General features: G+C 36.4%; 1 protein-coding gene across 1 annotated transcript; it reads right to left on the reverse strand.

Moving 5' to 3' along the window:
- Positions 1 to 1813: 1813 nt before the first annotated feature.
- Positions 1814 to 21053, reverse strand: LOC117414152 (actin-related protein 2/3 complex subunit 2-B-like). Its single transcript, XM_034023918.3, has 10 exons — positions 20820 to 21053; positions 16794 to 16828; positions 14496 to 14608; positions 11342 to 11387; positions 10644 to 10830; positions 9907 to 10000; positions 8748 to 8874; positions 6594 to 6694; positions 3811 to 3911; positions 1814 to 2263 (listed from the first exon to the last, which is right to left on the reverse strand). The coding sequence occupies exons 1-10, from the start codon at positions 20891 to 20893 to the stop codon at positions 2239 to 2241; spliced, it is 903 nt and encodes a 300-aa protein (XP_033879809.2). The 5' UTR covers positions 20894 to 21053; the 3' UTR covers positions 1814 to 2238.
- Between the last annotated feature and the right edge of the window lie 1083 nt (positions 21054 to 22136).

Consider the following 22136-nt stretch of genomic DNA (forward strand, 5'->3'; position numbering starts at 1 on the left):
TACATACAAGTAGAAAAAAAAAAACATAAGACAATGACTAGACAAAGCATTTTAATACTCCAATCACTAGTCCAAACAAATCACTAGGGTCCAGACTCATTTGGTTTGGATTTGCAAGAGTCCATTTTGCTTAAACACTCTTCAACAAACCTGTGTAGATACAGTGCCAAGAAAAAGTTTGTGAACCCCAATGATAATCATGGAAATTCTATAGTTTTACCATGATAGCCTTCTTGAATCAAAACCTTTTTCTTAAATATCCAATAGGGTTTATATTAACCAATTCCATGTCTTTTGAAACAAAATGATGTACGAATTAGACAAATAATGAGTAATTAAGATTCAGGGTATGAGAAAAAGTAAATGAACCCCTGGTTTTATCAGCTCAATTAAGGGGATAATTAGAATCAGGTGTTTAAATAATTATGTAGATCTTCAGGGGTGAGTTTGGGAGGCCCACCCTATATAAAGATCACAAACTTTGTGAGTTTGGTCTTCACCATACAGGTGTGTGGAAACACGTCATGCCACAATCAAAAGAAATCTCAGAGGACCTCAGAAAAACTGTTATTGATGCTCATGAGTCTAGAAAGGGTTACAAAAACATTTCTAAGGATTTGGGGCTTCACCAATCCACTGTCAGACAGATAGTCTACAAATGGAGAAAGTTCAAGACCACAGCCACTCTACCCAGGAGCGGTCGTCCTACCAAAATCTCTCCAAGAACAAACCGGAAAATCATCAAGGAAGTCACAAAGAACCCCAGAGTAACATCCAAGGATCTGCAGGCCACTGTCGCCTTGGCTAATGTGAGTGTTCTTGACTCAACTATCAGAAAAAGACTGAACAAGAATGGTGTTCATGGAAGGATAGCCAGGAGGAAACCGCTGCTCTTTAAAAAGAACATTGCTGCCCATCTGAAGTTCGCCAAAGAGCATATAGATGATCCACAAGACTTCTGGAACAATGTTCTCTGGACAGATGAGTCAAAGGTAGAACTTTTTGGCCTGAATGAGAAACGTTGTTTGGCAAAAACCAAACACTGCGTTCGAACACAAGAACCTCAAGCGTCAAGCATGGAGGAGGGAGTGTGATGGTTTGGGGCTTTGCTGCCTCAGGACCTGGACGGCTTGCCATCATTGACAAAACCATGAATTCTGCATTGTATCAGAAGATTCTAGAGGAGAATGTTAGGCCATCCGTCCGTGAACTGAAGCTGAACTGAAAGTGGGTCATGCAGTAAGACATCCTAAACATACAAGCAGATCTACAAAAGAATGGCTGCAGAAGAAGAAATTCCTCGTTTAAGAATGGCCTAGTCAAAGTCTGGACCTAAACCCCATCGAAATGTTATGGCAGGACCTGAAGCGAGCCGTCCATGCAAGGAAGCCTTCAAATGTCACCGAGTTGAAGCAGTTCTGTAAGAAGGAATGGGCCAAAATTCCTCAAAACCGATGTGACAGACTGACCAACAGTTACAGGAAACGCTTAGTTGAAGTCATTGCTGCTCAAGGTGGTGCCACCAGTTACTGAATCTAAAGGTTCACATACTTTTTCACACATGGATATTAAATGTTGAATCATTTGTGGATAAATGTTGAAAGTATTATGTTTTTGTGTCATTTGTTTAATCAGGTTATCTTTATCTATTATTAGGACTTAGATTAAGATCTAATAACATTTTAGGTTTGAAATATGTGAAAATCCTAAGGGGTTCACAAACTTTTTCTCGACACTGTATTCATATTTTGTTTCAGTACATAAGCTAATTTAAAATGTTAAACAGTGTGTAAAAAAGACATAGTACAAATGGTTTTATTAAGACAGATTTATTATTATTTTTTTACCACCTTTTGATTCGTCAATGGTACATACATTTCATCATCTTAGGCAGCGATGTGAAAGAGAAAAGGGGATACTGCATTCTTATAGCAAACACTTAATTACCAGCAGAGAAGCTGCAAGGCAAAATACCAAATGTCCAAAGAAATAAAAGATCACATTCTATCAAAAAAGTCATTTATATAGGGTTTGTTTAAGGATTTTATATTCATTATGCAAAAGCAAGAACAGCTTTTTATTTTCTTTTGTTTTTTTTTCTTCTTTTTCCAAATGTCCACAACTTCTTGTATAAAATGGAATTTACTGGCCAATTGGAGGCTTTTGTACTGGGCCAGAATAGTGTGGAGAGCTTGTGCTTGGTAACACGACAGATCCAGCTGTTTGAGCGTTGTCTTCTTAACGAGATGCAAAAGTCTTCCCCCTGGATACCAAAGAAACACAGTAAGTCACACTTAAACACGCTACAGCCATATCAGTATTGGATTATTAGGGTTCCACATTAGTATGAGTAACTATTACATGACATTTTACAGGTTAAATTCAACCCACTACTCTGCCTCACGTTTTAAAAGAATGAATCCTCTAAATGTCTGACAATGTAACCAGGACATGAAGAACTAGGGCAGGTAGCCTTCAGGTATAGGCTTTGCTATGTTGCACTGCTGGATACTTGGCAATCACTGACTAATGTAATCAACTTCCTTCTGCAAACATTAACAGAGAGGGAAATAAAACAGCAAAAACAGTAGAAGATTAAAAAAAACCAATGTTTTGAATACAGCACTTTTTTAAAAAAATAAATAGGAGCCTTATTATGAGGGATGAGTAAATTAATGATTTGACCGTCCACAAGAGTTCATGTGCAATCTCTTCAAAAGAGAAAAGAAAAACTGTGAGATTTTTTGAGCTCCCCGGAATCCCCCAGCACCTGCAATCCTAATATCCATGCACACCTCCAGTACAGTAAGTGCCTGTACAGAGCGACGTGGGCTGGTCTTAACCACCTGCAGCCCAGAAAGATTAGGTAGGGGAAGAGGTGAAAGAGCAATATGAATAACAGGGTGTACTGGGAACAGCTTGCTGTTAAAGCACAGTTATTGTGCTGCATCAACTGTGAAAGGGTACGTAAATTTACAGCTAAAAAAGATAAACATCAGGTGCTTAATGGTGTAATGCCCCATACCATTAAAAATACAAAAGTACACTATAGGAAAATGAGATGATGTTCTTTTGAAACTGTTACTGGCTGGGCAGTAAGAGTTTAAAGGGGTCATCTATAACCTACTCATCTGTATTTGTATCAGGAGCATGTACATTTGGCTCACATTGACGTTGCACCAAGCACATATATATATATATATATATATATATATATATATATATATATATATATATATTTTTTTTTTTTTTTTGGTTACAGATAATGAGAACATATCAATACAAGTTTGAAGCTCTTTGTTTCTCAATTGTTGAACACGCTATTGGTTGCACCGAATAAAATTCCCATCCATTCCCTTTATTTCAAAAAATAAAATCACACAGGGTATAGAAAGGACTACACTGCCTGCCTTTGTGTGAGTTCAATAGAGCAGCAAGGAGAAGTAGGAAGTTGGTTTAACAAGGATACATTTCAAAAGGTATTTTGAATGCTTCCCAAATTTGTATTTGCATACCACCACACCTAGACACGCAACAATTTGAATAATGTCATTACTGTGCATTGTGTCTGTGGAAGTCAATTTATATGCCTGACGCTGGTCAATACAGAGACACCTTTTGGATACACCTTCAAGACTGTTAGAAGCGTTATAAAAAGACTGCAAAATCATTCAATGGACAGAAATGCATGTTGTTACAACAAATGTATTAATAGAACATGAACTAATTTCTGTGGGTTCCGTATACATTGAGAGTATTCTCTTAGAAACCATACAGTGCTTCCGCTTCAAATATTGCATGGACTCTTACGTGATGGTCTTCATTTCCTTCTTCTCTGCGTCAGGACGGGCTCTGTTCAGCACTTTCAGAAAGTCTGAAGTCTTGGACCTCATGCGAGTGTGAATGTAAGCCTGGGGAAGTCAAGGCAAGCGTTACTGAGGAAGCCGTAAATGAAAAGTTAAGTCAAAGTTAAATACTTTAATGTTAGAGAGTCTACAGCTATGGCCAAATCTTGCATCACCATATAGAATTAACAAATTTTGCTTCATAAAGTCGAATGAAACCTGCTGAATAATGTTACGTTAACATCTTTAATTACATACCGCTTTGTAGTTTTCCATATACTGAACAATAAAAAACTGTCTAAAATTGAAAACTGTGACATTTCGAAATCTAATATGAAATACAGTACTACTATTGTGGCTTTCAGAAGACTCTTGAGATATCATTTTGTAGTTTCTTTTGGTTACATGATGTTAAATAAAATCTCAAATTACTTTCTGTGACGAAGTGCCCGCCCCTGTGTGCATTTTGTGTTGTATGTTGCGTGTGTTAATGTTGGTGTATAGTCATTGGTACACGCGATATAAACAATGTCTGTTTCACGTGTATTTAAAAATGTAGATTTATATTTAGGCACGAGGAGGGCACAAATCACTTCAATATGTGAGCACGGGGTTGCATGTAATGAATTCACGTGCTGGGATTCAAGTGAATAATTAATTAGTAATTGAATCCCAGCACAACAGTACATATAGACACATTTTCTTTCACTTGGGGTTGGGTGTTCGGTGAGTGGAGAACGAGTGTGGAGAAGGAGAAACTAAATAGTAAAAGAAAGTAAGAACGTAAATTTAAGTGTTTCACTCACCGTGTTTGTTTTGTTTGTCTCTTTATTTTGGCGTATAGTGCCGTGTCCTGTTTTTGTGTTTAAAACCTTTTATTTTCTGTTCTGTTTATTTATTAAATGCTGAGCGAAAGCATTCGCTCAGCTTCACCAAACTCTACCTCTCGTTTTGTTTATTTATTTCCTGGCTCTGGTCTGACGCCACCCACTCCGGCCGTCTTTGTGACACTTTCATATAGTTTTTTCTCAATCCTAAAATTCTAGGTGATGAAACTTTTGGCCACAGATACTATAACTTTTGGCCACAGTACACTATAAAACCCAGAAGCTCAAATAAAATCCTCTCCTTGATAGAGGAAGAGTATGCAACACATATAAATGCCTAGATAATGTATTTCTTGTTTTTGTTTTTTAAAACATAGAATCATGTGCTTAATGTGAATTACAAATAAAAGTAACTTTTTTTTATTTTTTTAGCTAGAAACTCAAATTAAAAAAATATCACCCAGAACATTTTTTTTATCAAATTAAATTTACCAGGGACACATACCCAATGTCTAAAAAGTGAGTTTTGTTTAAACATCTTACACAAGACACAATTTATCTCGACTCGATTACTGCAACTCTCTACATGGTGGTCTCCCGGCACACACTATAAACCGACGACTGCAGCTGGTTCAGAATGCCGCTGCCAGGTTCCTTACCAGATGTAAAAAACGTGATCACATAACCCCCCGTCTTGCCCAGCTGCACTGGCTACCTGTAAAAGTTCAGGATTACTTTCAAAACTCTCCTGCTCACCTACAATGCCCTTCATCACACAGGTCCTGAGTACCTCCTCAATTTGCTGACCCGCTATGTCCCTGCCTGCAAACTGAGGTCCTCCGACTCTGGCCCGCTTATTATCCCTAAGCAAAAGTGCACCACACTTGGAGAAAGCTCTCCCAGCTTTGGTGCGTGACACTCCCACTGTCGCTTGCTTTAAATCAACTATCAAGACCCACCTGTTCTCTCTTGCTTTCCATGCTCTTTAAGCCTCATATCTGCTATTAGCTGCTGTGTTGTTGCTACTATGTATTATGCTATTTTCATGTATTACGCATTTCTCTGTATTTAAAGTATTATGGATTTTCTTGTTGTTACTGCATCTTGTAAACCTCTTTGTGATGGTGGTCCACTATGAAAGGCGCTATTTAAAATAAATATTAATTGAAAATATATATATATATATATATGTATCCATAGGGCTCTGGTATTTGCAGTTTTAGCTGGCCTATTATATATTATTAACTAACTAATAATGTACATTAACATGTTTATTTTATTTATTTTTATATATATATATATATATATAAATAAATAAAATAAACATGTTAATGTACATTATTAGTTAGTTGTATATATATATATATATATATATATATATATATATATACATACACACACACACACACACACACATACATATATACATACACACACTATATATATAACCAGAATATGTTTTCTGCAGTCATGTAATTTGGTCACCATACCAAGTTTTATCATAATCAGTTCTCTAGCGTAAAACATACTTTAGTAAACAAGGGGTTCAGAGGGCGTGTTAAAGAACGGAGACTTTCTTTCATCAAGTAGAAAAAAAGGTAAAATACATGAATACTGCATTTACAACAGATTGATTTGGAACAGAGTTTAAACATAGATTGAACGATGACATTCAAGGTCCTTTACCGGAGATTAAGGACCTTGTATTGACCAGTCAGGTTAAAGGAAATCTCTTTCACTGGGTGCAGTGAAATTGTCGAGCGCTGTTACGGTCTATGGAGGCAGTTAAAACTATTGAGTAGAGCAAGTTTTATACTGTTAAAACCATTTTATTCAACTGTTTTTGTTAGAACATTTTCAGTGCTCTTGACTCAGGAGTGGCAAAATTGCCTCCCTACACTGTAAGTGCTTCACCCCTTACCTTGGAGCACTTTATATGGTAGTGCAGGTAGTCCCTAAAGGTGTGGATGAGGTTGATGGTGTTGTCTCTGGCATTTGCACTGGTGTGACGAGGGAACAGAACTGAAAGAAGAAACAAGAGTAAGAAAAAGAAACACAAACACACATTTATTGATGCCTGCCTCTTAGGACTAGCTAACTCACACACTTTTCCAACATTAATTATTCAGTAGAGGCTCACATACAGTTACCTTACTAGAACTCACTCGACTTCACACCACTGAAAATAAATGTAAAAAGAAATCAATCAGCAGCACGTATAGGACAAAAAGTCTGCGATTGAAATAAGTTTCTTGCTCTGAAGAGGAACCACATATATGATTGCAGTAGGGTTCGACTTCATTTAACACAGCAGACACTGAGGTAACCCTCAATTCATCCTTTTAGATGTATCGTTTATTCTTTAAGTAAAGCTAACTGGTTACCAGCTGGAAGAGCACCCCAATGTGCAGCTGGAGTTTATTGTTACTCCCTGTGGCACGCGATCCCAATCAATCCATGTTATAGTCAATACAGTATGAAACCCAATAGCATGAGGCCATGGCTCCATTCATAATTCAAAGCACCAGTACAATGGGAGGTGTCAGCATGTGTGTATTACAGAAACATTACACCTTCCAACAAGGGACATCAATAATTGATATCTGACTTTTAGGACTAGCTAACTGCCTGTGTGAAGCGAATCTGTTCCCTGAAGAATACAGAGATGAGAGAGAGAATAATCATGTCTAGTTTATCATGATCAAAAATAAATGCTTGTTTAACTATTGGTGGAACACTAGCTAGGGGGATATGAATTCTGTAATTGCCTATTTCACAAACGGGCATGTTTATGATACAAGTTTCCATGCTATAAAACAAATACATTTTAAAATGTCAACATTAGGAAATCTTTCAAGAAAAAAGCTTGACACCTTTGATTATTCACACTGCATTCAGAGAGTACTGTATACTTCCAAACATTAAAATCTAGGTGAAAGAAGTTCTGTTCATGAAATGGTCAGTTTATTTGGAAATCTAGTTCTCTTTAAAAACAGAACCTTAGTGTATTCATAAAAAGTTGGTGCCAGCAAATGCATTGCTCCTCTATGCAAATACAACATACATTTTATTTAGTATTTTGTCTATTAGATACATCTGTTAAAAACAGCAACTTGGTATGGGTATGCAATATCAGTTATCTGAATGCATTCTTCAGTCATAACATCCTGATGACTTTTTAAAAGAAGCTTAACCCTTTGCGGTCCATTGTCGGACTGGGTCCGACATTGCAATTATTCCTCACAGGTCCTTTGTCGGACTGGGTCCGACATCATTATAGCAACGCAATAAACGGGTGTCTAGTCGTTTTTTCTCCGGAAAAAGCCGAGAAAACCATTCAATTGCCGAGTGGGAGCGACAGGAGCCGAGACAAGTGGAAAAAAAAAAAAAAGGCGTATCTCATGAATAGTCATACATGGTATCTGGTATCAGATAACGGGGGCGGTCGTAAGTAAACAAGTTGGCTGACTGAATCAGCGCACAGAAAACACGGACATTTGCAGAGCTTTTTTGAGATGTTATAGTAATAAAATAATGACTTGGATCGCATTATTGAGGAGTTTGGTAATAAAACGAGTGATCCGGAGATGATCGATCGGTATGTAAGACTATTATTATTATTATTATTTATTTCTTACATAGGTGAACGCTATAGCAAACGAAAGGGTGGGGCGGGGCTGGAGATGCCTAGTGAGTGCTTTGTTGATATGCCGGGCCATTTAAACCCGTTTGACTGTGGAAAGAAATACTTTTAAACAGCGCGTCTAAAATTAACTGCGCGTGTGAAAATTAATTAGACCTGACGTGCCTGACGCGCGATTAATAAATGGACTGCAAAGGGTTAATGCACCTAGAGTGTAACCATTAAATTGTCCCCTTGCAACACCCTGCCCCTAGTGGGTGTAAGAAATACAAAATTCATATAGAACAAATCTGATATTTCCAACATTCATGGGTGATGCTTGACAGAAATTATATACAAAGTGAATCTAAAGAAGAATACATTAGTTAAGACAACTAATATTTCAGACCCGTACCAAGTTTTATACAGTACAGTGTTCACAAAGTTCCATACCGAAGGTGATGTACCCAATGTTGTCTCCGACAGCGGCGTCAGTGTCCTTCAGCTCAAGGGGAGGCTCTCTGTGACTGAACAGGACCTGAGGAGCTGTGTGGCTGGCACGCCTACCCTCCTTAAACTCCTATATTAGGGAAAGAAACAAACAAAAATTACCTACAGTCATCTCATAAGAATTTTAATGCACTTAATTATGTACACAATGGTTATCTTTACATTGTATTTGTAACTTTACAAAACATTACAAAAATTGTTTAGTGGCTACTTTCATTTTCATCTTTGCTTGACTCTGGGATCTACTGTATTATATTTTATTTTTCAGCTTTCTTGCAATTCTGTATGCCACAAAACATCTGTGTGTCATTTGGTTTGCTACAAAACTTACAAGAGAATCATGAAACACAGCCATATGCAAGGCCAATTTTGCTGGAGGATTTTGCAAAACACTGAAATATGAAGCTGGCATCTAAAATTTAAGCAGTTGAAAAAGCAGTGGCCGAGGATTTTCAAAAGCATATAAGATCCCTTAACAGTGATGCCTAATTGGAATTGTTAGGTACTCATGGTCAACCATTCTGTGCTATCAGAACTGAAACTATGTATTTAAATAAGCAGCTGGCAAGATCAAGGATATAAGGTTTATGATGCCACCAGTCAGATTGATTTGCACTGTAAACTGATCATGTCCAAGTGCAGAAAAACACTGCTTCCATAAATTCATAAATCCATAGCTGTACCCAGCACTACAGCCTGACAGCTAGAGATAAGAGGAACTGGGAACCAAACTCAACTGCTCAACGAGAGAGGTGAGGAAATGTTTTGTAACACTTGCTCTAATAACCGTGGTGCAGCAAGATGCCAACTACCAATAAAGAAAGACAAGAACGAAACAGCCAATAACAAACCGAGGTTCTAGGGTTGACAAATACAAATAATCCAGTCTAGGCTTTACTCAGAGGTTAATGGATCAAAATCAAGTCTCAATGACTCCACCTATAGAAAGGAGGTGGGCCAAATTAAGCTAACAATAAAACCTTGAATGGCTCAAACTGCTGTGCAACGGGAGTCTTATTTGTGTGCGTCTCTTGTGCTTCAGCCCCACACAGCTGTAAAACTCCACTGAAAATAGTACTAGAACATCTCAAATCAACCTTACCTGCATGAACACCTTCCCGATTATTACATCATCATCATCCTTGAACACTGTGCTGAAAACCACAGTCACCCTGTCCTTCTTCGCTTCAAGATACCTGCCAGGGAGAGATTGTTAGCTTTACTGAAACAGCCACTGTGCTTTAAGCATAATTACCAAATGTTTATGCTAATTTAGACTACATAATGACACAGATGCATACATGTGGGGACACACTTTAATTTCAATAAAACACATATAATTGATTATTCTACTTACCAGACTAGAAATGTACTGTAAATTGCAGTTGAGTTCTACAGAAAATGACTACAGTTTCACAGTTGTGTTCTATATTACTATACATCCAATTTCTTTGTTTGTTAACTATATTCTCCCACATCCTTTTGTGAAACAAAATGGTGGTTTTGTTCCCATTGGCTTATAAAGTATTTAGATTTAAAAACTGTTAAATTGTATTTAATAACTATATAATAAAACTGCCTCTCATGTCATACCAACATTTCCAAGCACCCACACATGTAGAAACTTAAGTTATTAAGCAGGAGGTACAGCAGCAGAACAATGATTTATTGAATGATTTAATGATTTAATGCCTTTCATATCAAATCTTACAGCATTCTATACACTTCTGTACAATCCAAAAGATTCAACTGAAAAATCAGATAACTATAAAATGCAGGCAAAAACCTATTATCCTGCTGATCTCAGATTGTGTTAGACTGGCTGCACTGTACACATACATTGTTTCATCCTCTCTGTAGTGGACGACAGCCCTCTTCTCGCCCTCCCGGCCCTCTTCCTGGAATTTGAAGTATTTCTCAAACACAGAGGCGAAGCAGTTGCGTTTCAGAATGCCAGCCTGGTGGATCACATCTTCTTTATTTGCAGGGATATTGTCCAGGTCATACAGAAGAGAAACATTGTACCCTAAAAACAAAAGGGGGTGGGGTTGGTGACAAATCGAAATTAACTGTAGGCAGATTGTGCTGCTAAAAAAGACAACGTAATAGACTGGATGTTATTTTGTTTATTGTAAACCTCTTGTACAACTCTTGATGCATTGTCTTATTTACAAGGGGGTCCCGGGGGACAGAATACACACAATTAATACGCTTCGGCTAAAGACTGCCTAGATCAAGGTTCATAACAATTGCAGTAACTATTAAGATATATTTATTAATACCAGCTTGACAAAGGTGTGTTGAGGTATCACAATTAAATATACACCTCCTGGTGCCAGAAATGTAGACTGTCACATGCTCCCATGAAGTACTAAAAGTTAACAGAATACAATGACGTGGAATACAGCTGTGCTGTCTAAGCACTTACAAGATTATATTATATTAATAAACTTCATCCAGATTTTTTACTTCAGCGATTAGATTTATTTTTTGTTTTTAAAACATTCCCAGAATGGCTCCAAGTCACCAGCTCTTACCTGTTTCAGGCGACACCATGAAATTCCCATAGACTCTCTTCAGCAGCTGTTAATAAAAAACAAACAAACATCAGAATTATAATTAAATTAGATTTTGCATGCAGTCATAGTTAAAGATTGACTAATCACCAAATAAGTCCTGAGTCACCTTAGAAAATCTACTGGAGCTATAGGAGCTGCGAGAGCTCAGAAACTGGGCTGAGGAACAAAGGTGGGCTGGAGAAGCAAAACGAAACGGCCTGACAGAATGGTTGACTGATGAAAGTCCTTTATTATTTTATATGAACATTTTACATTAAGCTCTGATACATTACAGACTGACATGTCCAGGTTATTCAGCCATGTGTCTATCCCGACCATAGTATGTGCTACATATCGTAGGTGTTTCTGTTTTTGTCCATCCCTTGTGTAAATTAATTTGCATCATATTTATATATTATTTACATCAATAATGAACTGTGAAATTTAGGGCTCAGAACAGAGGAATATAATTTGAATTTTCAGTTGGGGGATAAAAGTAGTATGGATCAGATCATTCATGTTCCTAGTCAAATATGTCATGAATTTATTATATATCTATCTATCTATCTATATCTATATATATATATCTATATATATATATATATATATATATATATATATCTATATCTATATATATCTATATATATCTATATATATCTATCTATATCTATATCTATATCTATATCTATATATATATATCTATATATATATATATATATCTATATATATCTATATCTATATCTATATCTATATCTATATCTATATCTATATCTATATATATATATATATATATACACTGTATATACAATTCATGACATGCAAATATTTATATATATATATATTTTTTTTTAAAGCAAGAACCAAAAATTATAATCACATAGAAGGGGACTAGCAATAATGTTAACACTACTCTAATAAGAGGTAAGAAAATGGTTTTAACATTGGTTTACAACATCTGCTTTCATTACAGGCCTGTGTAGTTAAGTGTATTTGCTCACTCCTGAATAAACACTGCAAGCCATCTTAAGATTGTGACTGACAGAGTCCGCAACATACAACCAATTTCAGGATGACCACAGACCACCTTAAAAAAAAAAAAAACTCCTTTATACAAAGCATGTTTAGCTATGGGCCAGTCCACCTTAAACTTCCTACCACAGACATGACTCAGACTGAACTTCCTGTTTCATGCATAAACCACAGCAATCATGCTCTTCCATAAATGGCATCTTTGTGAAACAGCAGCAACCTTCCATGCAGAAGTGCTGAATTAGAAGCAAGTGAGAGCCAACCCTCTTTATAGTGCTACAGAGCTCTCCAATGTTTCTGATGGGCTGGGAACCACATCTGAAACCAAGTCAACTGGTGACTGCTAAGACAGGTATCACATATAATGTTGTACCAGTCTTAACAGTAACCACTGCAGAAAGAAAGGGTAAAATTAATGCCTTTGATACAATGACATGGGGAAACCTTAATTCAGTGGGACTGATTTGATCAACATATACCAGAATAATTATTATTATTATTTATTCCTTAGCAGACTCCCTTACCCAGGGCGACTTACAGTTGTTACAAAGTATCACAATACAAAGCACCACATTATACAATATCACCTTACAGATAAGAGCAGTTATAAAAGTACAGTAAAATCAGTAGAAAATAAGATCAAATTCAAATAAGAGCAAAATAAAGTAATACAGTAAACAATTACCTTTAAGAGCGAATTCGACTAAGAGCAGCTAAACTTATAGTAATGATATTTGCTTACAAGAGTAAATTCCATTAAGAGCACATAGTAAGTACGACAAATGGATAAGAACGATTTCAAATCAAAGCAATTACAAAAAGCATGGATACGGATACCTTTAAGAGTAAAATCAACAGAAAATGAGAGTAAAAAGATACAGAAAATAGTTATAATTAAAAGCTGTAGTAGAATACAGCAAAATATGTGGCAGTTCAGTACAGGTACAAGAAGATGCAAGTAGTGGTACAGTTCTGTGCCATCTAGTCCAGTTGTGAGGTTTACAGATGGAGTATAGTCCGGAGTTGTGAGGTTTACAGAAATTACATCTGTTTTTAATAAGAGCATTTTACTAGGGATGCAAGTAAGTCATAACCAGTTCGTTTTTTTTTTTATCAATTCTTTCAGCTGTTTGGCTGTCCAATTGGTTTTATCGAAATGAAAGTTTAAAACCAAATTTGTGCAGTGAAGAGAATGGGACATTACACACTAGGGATGGGCCATTATAAAATTTGCATGGTACGATAACAATTTTAATTTTTTTTTTTTTTTTTTTTTTTTACATTTTTTTATAATTTTACAACTTTAAAAGAACACCCTAAAGTTGTACAATATACATGTTATACTACCATAGTATGCATTATTCTATTATTTTATTAAGATCTATCGTTTCATCAAAACAACGTGGAGCTGCAGTTTGTTTGTTAGAAAAATTGTAACATATAAAATAAATAATTTTGTTCAGCAGATGGTAAACAGAATTAGGAAATGGTCAGTCATACTGCTTAAAATCTTGCTTGCAAAATGTCAAAAGATTTTTTTTTTTAAAAAGCTGCAAATGGTCAGAATGCCTTTTAAAGAAGGTTGGAGTTAATTACTTCTGTATTTGTGTTAGTCATAAAGTAGACTCTTTGTTGTTTGTATTGCATGATCTAGATTTTGTCCGATGTGATTTTTGTATACTTATTGCTGCAGTTTGTGAGCCACTAGGTCAGGATGTCACTGAAAATCTGAATTTGTTCAACTGTCTTTGCTGGTTAAATAAATGATTGAATGACTTCCACTGACACATTAAATTCTCAGTTCATTTTGATGGTAAAAAGCTTAAGAAAAAAATAAACGTGACAATACCTGGGGCTCCACTTTAATTGCCATACTAATTTGCTTTCCTAAAAGAAAAGCAACAGCCAGAGCTAAATATACTCTGCTTATTCAGGGATTTTGCTCCCAGCACCAACAGCAAACTGTACTAATTTGCTAGCTCTTGCACGATATTGGAAATGAGTCCTCCCCCTTCCGTTACCAGCACCGACAGTAACATGCAGTTCTCATATGCCAGGACTAGGCACTGCTGAACCAAGCACTTCCTTGCGGATGTGTACGCACCTCGTCTGCTCCATGGTTTTGCAGCTCCTTGTAGAACTTCAGAGAAATGCTGACCATCACCTTTGATTTTTCTCCATTGGGGTTGGAGATGTGGTAGAGGACACCATCGAAATCTGCAGGAGAAGAGGATGTCAAAATAAAATCTGCTCCATCACAGATTTGACATTAAAGCTATCAAGACAAATAAGGCCCTGTCACACATGCAAAGGCCCATTTTCAGAGAGGAATTGTATGGTATAAAACTAGCAAGAATAATAATTTAACTGATCTTTCCAACAATTACATAAAAATATTTTATTCCACTCTGAAAAACTACCTTTGCTTAAAAATAGGATCCCTAATGTAACTACCAAATGATATCGCAAGTCTACCGGAAGCCATAATAGTAGTACAGTATTTCATGTTAGACTTCGAAATGTCACATTTTTCAATTTGTCAGTTTTTCATTAAGCATACGGAAAACTACAAAGCAGTATGCAATTCAATATGTTAACATTGTTTCATGTGACTATGAAGCAAAATTAGTTTACCATTCCAAGCGAAACAAGTGAAGAAACAGCTGATTGGATTAAGGATGCAACAGTTATGATTTTTTTAAAACCGACGTTGGCATAAAATTCCAAACCAAACGATATTGACAAAAGATAAAACCGAACCAAAACCACATTTTTTTGTAGAATAAAAAAATGTCATCAGTCCCAGCACTGAGTCAGTGGCATTTTTGGGAGCTCATCGCAGTTTGCTGTATGTAGATGGTTTATATTAACACCCCTTAATTTTAACATGGTAACATAAATCAAAAGTTATGACAAGACTTACTTGACTGCCTTCAGTAGGGATAACCACGGCTTCATACTTAGTCTGGTTATTCAGCTGTCTAGGGCTGTTTTGATTTCTAAAATGCATCACAAGAAGTGAAAAGATGACACTGGAGGTTTTTGAGTTAAATTAATCTTTAAACCTAATACAAAACGTAATAATGATGCTAAACTGACAAACAGCCAGATGCATTGAAACAAAGTACTGAAAGAAATAAAATATTAGCCGATGTCCCGAACCACTGTGAAGCTGCAAAACAAGCGAAAGGGATACTGCAGAGAAATATCTGGAAACTGCTTTAAATCAGATGCTTCTGTTAACAGGTCAGTTTACTTTATTTGCATGTATTGAAATTAGTTTTGTCATCCGATTACTTTATTGCTGCATTCTATTGGTATGTTGATTGAAGTTTATGTATCTTAATACATTATTTGATTCTTTCTACATTATGTCTAGTTGTGGCATGTCCCGTTCCCTTGGCTGCACAAATGCAATTCAGGTTTTTCCTGGTTCTAAACTTTAATTTCAGTTTACTGAAAACTGACTGGACAGCAAAAAACAGCTGAATGAGTTGACAAAAAAATTAACCGATCATAACCTACTAGCATCCATAGCTTGGATTTGTGTGGATTACTGAAACAACCATCACAAACCCAAGCAGCTGTTTCTTCACTTTTCACTTAGAATGGTGAATTAGCCCAGTCAACACCAGTGACTCACCTGTGGAGCGCTTATCCGAATAATCCTTTTGTGCGGCACTATTGCTAAATAAAATTTATGACAAGACTTTCCTGATTGACTCCAATAGACCTCAGCTGACCAAATTTAGATCTCATTAGAATAGTCTATTCCAGTATCTGCAGCCATTACCTTAGCCATACAACATCATCATCATAGCATTAACACTGTGTTGAGCACGACCGAATTGAACATATTTCCTTGAATATGCTTGCAATATCATACTTTTTGTACAAATTGTTTCTGTTCATTGGTGCACCTACTTTGAGAAAGAATTAAACAGAGAATGGGCCGATGTTGGATGGGTGTTATGACGGATTTACTTGAAAACGAAACAGGAACGAAGTTTGGGCCTGGAGGTCAGAGGTTTCCCATAATAATTGTATGTCACTTTGTTAGCATGTGTGACAATGAACTCTATTACTTAAGTTTATGAGATGCGAAACGTAAAAAAAACAGACACTTAAAGATCTTACACTGCAGCATAGAACCGCAAATAAGCATACAATCGGAACTGATAACATACAGGGATTGGGCTGTGTGTAGAGCCACTACGGGTGCACTGCGATATACATTCCCCTATGATTACCGGCTGCAATTGCTTTAGGGAACTTGTGGGTGGAAATCTAAAGTCTGCTATCCAGAATGGTCTGCTGGCAGAATCCTTACTTTTGAGACTGTTCTTTCTGACTTCCGAGCGTTTCAATAACCTCTTTATAAAAATGTAAGGAATAAACTTACCAGCAAATGTGACTTCTACAGCATCAGGCTTGTTCCTGAAAACGACAAAATGTTAAATGAGTTAATGTATGACTCAGGACAACAGTGAACACAAATTCTGGAGAGCGTTCCTGAGCGATAGCTTTGGATAGCTCAGGCCAGTACTGTCACGTGTATACATTTTTACTAGAAAAGTAAAAAATTGTTATGAATTGCTGATCAATTCAGTTCTTTTGACATCAACTGAAACTGGCAATGCATATTGCTTGTGTGTCCCTGGCACAATTCTTAAACAGGTTGAACAAATTAGTCTGGGCAGTGCCTGTGTGCAAATCAGAACTGTGTGTTCCTTCGATGCTGTAGTTCTGTAATGGCTTCACAGCGGTCTTGCAGTGCAAAAAAAAGCGGTTGGCTGACGGCACACGTTTCAGAGGACGCAAGTGCTCGTCCTCGTCTCTCCCGAGTTAGTATGGGAGTTGCAGCGGTGAGCCGGTTTGAATAATTGGGCATTCCAAATTGGGAGAAAATCGGGGGTAAAATAATTGGTGATTCAAACTTAAAGAATATATATATACACACACACACACACACACACACACACACACACAGTGCCTTGCAAAAGTATTCAGACCCCTGACCAATTCTCTCATATTACTGAATTACAAATGGTACACTGAAATTTCGTTCTGTTCGATATTTTATTTTAAAACACTGAAACTCAAAATCAATTATTGTAAGGTGACACTGGTTTTATGTTGGGAAATATTTTTAAGAAAAATAAAAAACTGAAATATCTTGCTTGCATAAGTATTCAAACCCCACACATTAATATTTGGTAGAGCCACCTTTCGCTGCAATAACAGCTTTAAGTCATGGGCAGTGTTATGCATGGGCAGTGTTAGGTTTGCGCCACATATAGCGCTTTGAGGTTTGGCCAAAAAGCTCTATCTTGGTCTCATCTGACCACAAAACCTTTTCCCACATCGCAGCTGGGTCACTCTCATGCTTTCTGGCAAACTCCAGACGTGCTTTCAGATGGTACTTTATGAGTAACGGCTTCTTTCTTGCCACCCTCCCATACAGGCCAGTGTTATGCAGAGCTCTTGATATGGTTGACTGGTGCACCATTACTCCACTCCCAGCCACTGAACTCTGTAGCTCCTTCAAAGTGATTGTTGGCCTCTCTGTGGCTTCTCTCACAAGTCTCCTTCTTGTTTGAGCGCTGAGTTTTGAGGGACGGCCTTTTCTTGGCAGTGCCTGGGTGGTGTGATGCACCTTCCACTTCCTGATTATTGATCCAACTGTGCTCACTGGGATATCCAAACACTTGGATATTATTTTGTACCCTTTCCCTAATCTATGCATTTGTATTACTTTATCTCTAACTTCTGTAGAATGCTCGTTGGTCTTCATTTTCCTTCAGATTCACAGCCTGACCAATGATCCTTCAACAGTGGGGTTTTTATCCAGAAAATGTGACAGCAACTTTAATGGTTCACAGGTGGAGGCCAACTGTAAGGTAATTGTGTCCTCGTTAGGGCAATTTCTTTCATCTGTGTAAACTGGGAGCTTCCACAGCACAAGGGTTGAATACTTATGCAAGCAAGATATTTCAGTTTTTTATTTTTCTTAAAAATATTTCCCAACATAAAACCAATGTCACCTTACAATAAGTGATTTTGAGTTTCAGTTTTAAAATAAAATATCAAACAGAACAAAATTTCAATGTACCATTTATAATTCAGTAATATGAGAGAATTGGTCAGGGGTCTGAATACTTTTGCAAGGCACTATATATATATATATATATATATATATATATATATATATATATATATATATTAATGTACAAATACACATATCCTTTTAATTCACAAACCCTCAGTCACACAGAGTAAAAAACATATTTAAATTAATAAAACAATACTATTACATTGCCTTTGTCTACAGTAGGAACTAGGGCTGCAACGAAGGGTACATTTTGACCTCTGAAGGTTCAGAACACATTACCGAAGGAAGGTTTGAACCTTTGATGGTACTCATTTGCATAATTTATTGGTGATGTCACCATAGCTACGTGTTTATAATTGATTGAAAATCCTATTTTACAGGTAATCCATACAAATGGAATAAAACATTAACATGTAATATAAAAATACATTAAAAAAATAAAGGTCTGTGAATCCAGCCTTATGTATGACTCAAAGGCAGAATTTAGCTTTATCATCATCTTTTGCAATTCTGTTTTATCCCTGCATGTTCACGTATGTATAAACACTGTTAAAATGTACGTTTATTTTAATAAGGTTATATTAAACAATAATCTTGCTGGAATACATTACCTAAGTTGAAACACCCACATAACTGAGAATATACCAAACCTGCCCAACTGTACTCTACTTTTCACTTACCTAAACAGTTTTTACTGTGATAGAAAGCACGGGTGAATCATAGTAAAAATAAAACACAAAAATGTTGACAATGGTTTTCTAGGCAGGACTACTTTGATACATATGTGTGGTGAGCCTAACTTAACTCTCATTATATTCCTTTTGAAATCAAGTATCAATTTTAATAAAATGAAGAAAATTGATTTATCATCAACACTAGGTTAACCTGCAGAAGAAACTTTCCATTCCTTTCTTGTACCCCAATTTGGAGACAGCTGTGTTTGCACACTTGCAATATGCTTGGTCTTTTTTGGTTTGGCAAACTGCCTGGGGAAAATAGATTTAATAGGGAAACTTCCTGAACAATGGAAAATTATTAAACGGGGTTATGCATTTCAAAATACACATATAAAACTGCAGCTGAAACCACCTGCTGATCACCTTCATGATACTCCAGATGTTCTGGCCAACCAACCCTTCTCAAAAGGGTAGCCTAGCTGCCCCAAAATCACAACACAGCATAAAAAGGCCTTGGACTCAAAATGCAAAGTTGAGTGAAACTGGACAGTTGATGATTTTAAACAGCATGAAATACATTTTTAAACATGAGCTTGAAACATATCTTGTCGTGGCCTCTTTCGCGGTCAGTTTAAGCCACGCTCACAACATTACTCTGAATTTTTCTGGGCTGAGAACATGCCGCTGCTATGTCCCTGTCTGAACTTGAACGAGACGCTGTGGAATGCGGAAGCAAATATATATAAAAAAAGGGAGGGGGCTGGTGGAAAGGACGAAGAAAAAAACTAAACAGAAATAAAAAAAAAAAAAAAAAGTAACACGAGCCTGGATCGACAGACATGTTTGATAAGGTATTAAAATGTAAAACAAACGAATAACTAAAAAGTCAAACTAAGAATAAACCGTTATCTAGTAGTACCGAAAACTGTTCACCGCAGGTCTCTCAATGCGGAAGTATCTGCTTCCTAGTCTGTGCAAAATTATTGCCATCATTTAAATGCTTTGATTGTTTGTGATGTTACTTCATAATTAAACAGCTGGAATATCATTTGAATGCACAGTACCCTGCCATAACTCGGGTTTATTTCTAACTATAATCATATAATTAAAATCAAATTTCTTACGCTTTAATCAATCGGAGTTGCACAGAGCACGGTATATGCTGTTACATTTCGTACAGAATCCCTAGTATCAACTATCTTTACTTCAATCCTTACCTACAAGTTTTACCTCGAATGCATTTGTGCTCATTCTTTGACACCAAAAACGGATCGAGGATTTTTAATGCCGTGGTTTAATAAGGCCGGATGTGGACCTTATTTATTTATTCTACCACTAATATACTCGACAACAGTCGAATTATTCTACCTACTTCTACAGTTCAAACTACTACCGCATTCATGTTTTCGATTATGGATTGTCACTAGTAGCATCTCTGTGAAATAATACATTTATCATTGATTTACACAAATATGGTATTGGTAAATTACCTTCATCAGCCCTGCCCAAATACCTGAACAACAGATGGCGAAGCACTATATGCAAACGTTATTCCATGCACTGGACATATGCATTATATATATATATATATATATATATATATATATATATATATATATATATAATTGCAATCCCTTACCCGTTGGACGCACTCTCGAATTTCAGAGCCAAAGTCTCCTCGATAATTCTGTTGTTGATCTCGAGCAGAATCATGGTGACGGAAGCGGGATACAGGGGTTCTAATTTTAAAAATAATTAAGTATCAATATATAGTTTTGATGTATTATTCACAACGCTCTCTGATTCTTTCTCTCCTGCAAGGCGGTTCCGTCTGCTTACACTTCCGCTTTTTGTCAGGGCCCTATGGAGGCTGTTCACTGTACTGCCTGTATCCATGTACAAAAGACAGTAAGTAAGAAGAGAATGAGATGGAGGAATCTCATTATAATAATAATAATAATAATAATAATAATAATAATAATAATAATAATAATCAGGATTTGAGTAATAAATGAATGATAAAGGTATCGGGACAGTGAAACTACTTTCTATTTAATTTATATATATATATATATATATATATATATATATATATATATATATATATATATATATATATATATATATCTGTGTGTGTGTGTTCAGCCTGCATATTGTTTTTTCAGCAATCCGAGATTTGAAACCCCTCACGTCCTTCATTTTAGACATTCATTAGGTAACTTACACCATCAGCGCTGGAGAGATCGAGTTCTGACAGCCTGATGGAAATAAACAAGTCTGATTTCAGATCGCTTTCAAGTCAATCCCAATGGCAGATGAAAACGTGGCTTTTACTTTAATTTGTGATATGCTGGTACCTAATCACTTCAAGTGTTGTAGCTCAAACTCACTCCAGTGGTCTACCTCAGTGGTGTCCAATCATGGTCCTGGAGGGGTGTTCAGTTCCAGGTTTAACAGGTAAAATGAAATAATTGCCTACATTAGGGTCTGGATGGAGTATTAATTGGTTCAAACCATTTGGAACTGGGTTGGAACAAGGGCCAACTTTTGCTACACTTGGTCTAGCCGCAGTGACCTACAGCAAAAGAACCAGGATGCAACTGTTATGTATAGCAGGAAATATTAGCATGTCTTGAATTAACGTTAAGAAAACCGCAATGAACGATAAATCACGTTAATAATGCTAATTATTATTGAGTCAAAAAATGGGATTGCGTCTTTGTCATTCCAGCTCATTATAATTGTGTTTTATTGTAACGCTTGAAATGTTTTTGCTTACGATTGTAAGTCGCCCTGGATAAGGGCGTCTGCTAAGAAATAAATAATAATAATAATAATAATAATAATAATAATAATATTGGATCAGTAAAAAGCTGAAATACAATAGTATAGACACTTTTAAAGAGGTCTCTTCTTCAGGATTTTAATTTGTTAGGAAACAGATATACAGTTCAAG

This window comes from Acipenser ruthenus, chromosome 10 (genome assembly GCF_902713425.1).
Source record: "Acipenser ruthenus chromosome 10, fAciRut3.2 maternal haplotype, whole genome shotgun sequence".
In the NCBI taxonomy this organism is placed as follows: domain Eukaryota; kingdom Metazoa; phylum Chordata; class Actinopteri; order Acipenseriformes; family Acipenseridae; genus Acipenser; species Acipenser ruthenus.

Bases quoted from the DNA above. Each gene is read 5' to 3' on its own strand.
- LOC117414152 (XM_034023918.3), bottom strand. From the start codon at position 20,893: ATGATTCTGCTCGAGATCAACAACAGAATTATCGAGGAGACTTTGGCT. The intron at 16,829-20,819 runs GTAAGGGATTGC...TGTCGTTTTCAG, and splicing joins TTCGAGAGTGCGTCCAACGG to GAACAAGCCTGATGCTGTAG. The intron at 3,912-6,593 runs GTAAGGGGTGAA...TGACTTCCCCAG, and splicing joins ACCATATAAAGTGCTCCAAG to GCTTACATTCACACTCGCAT.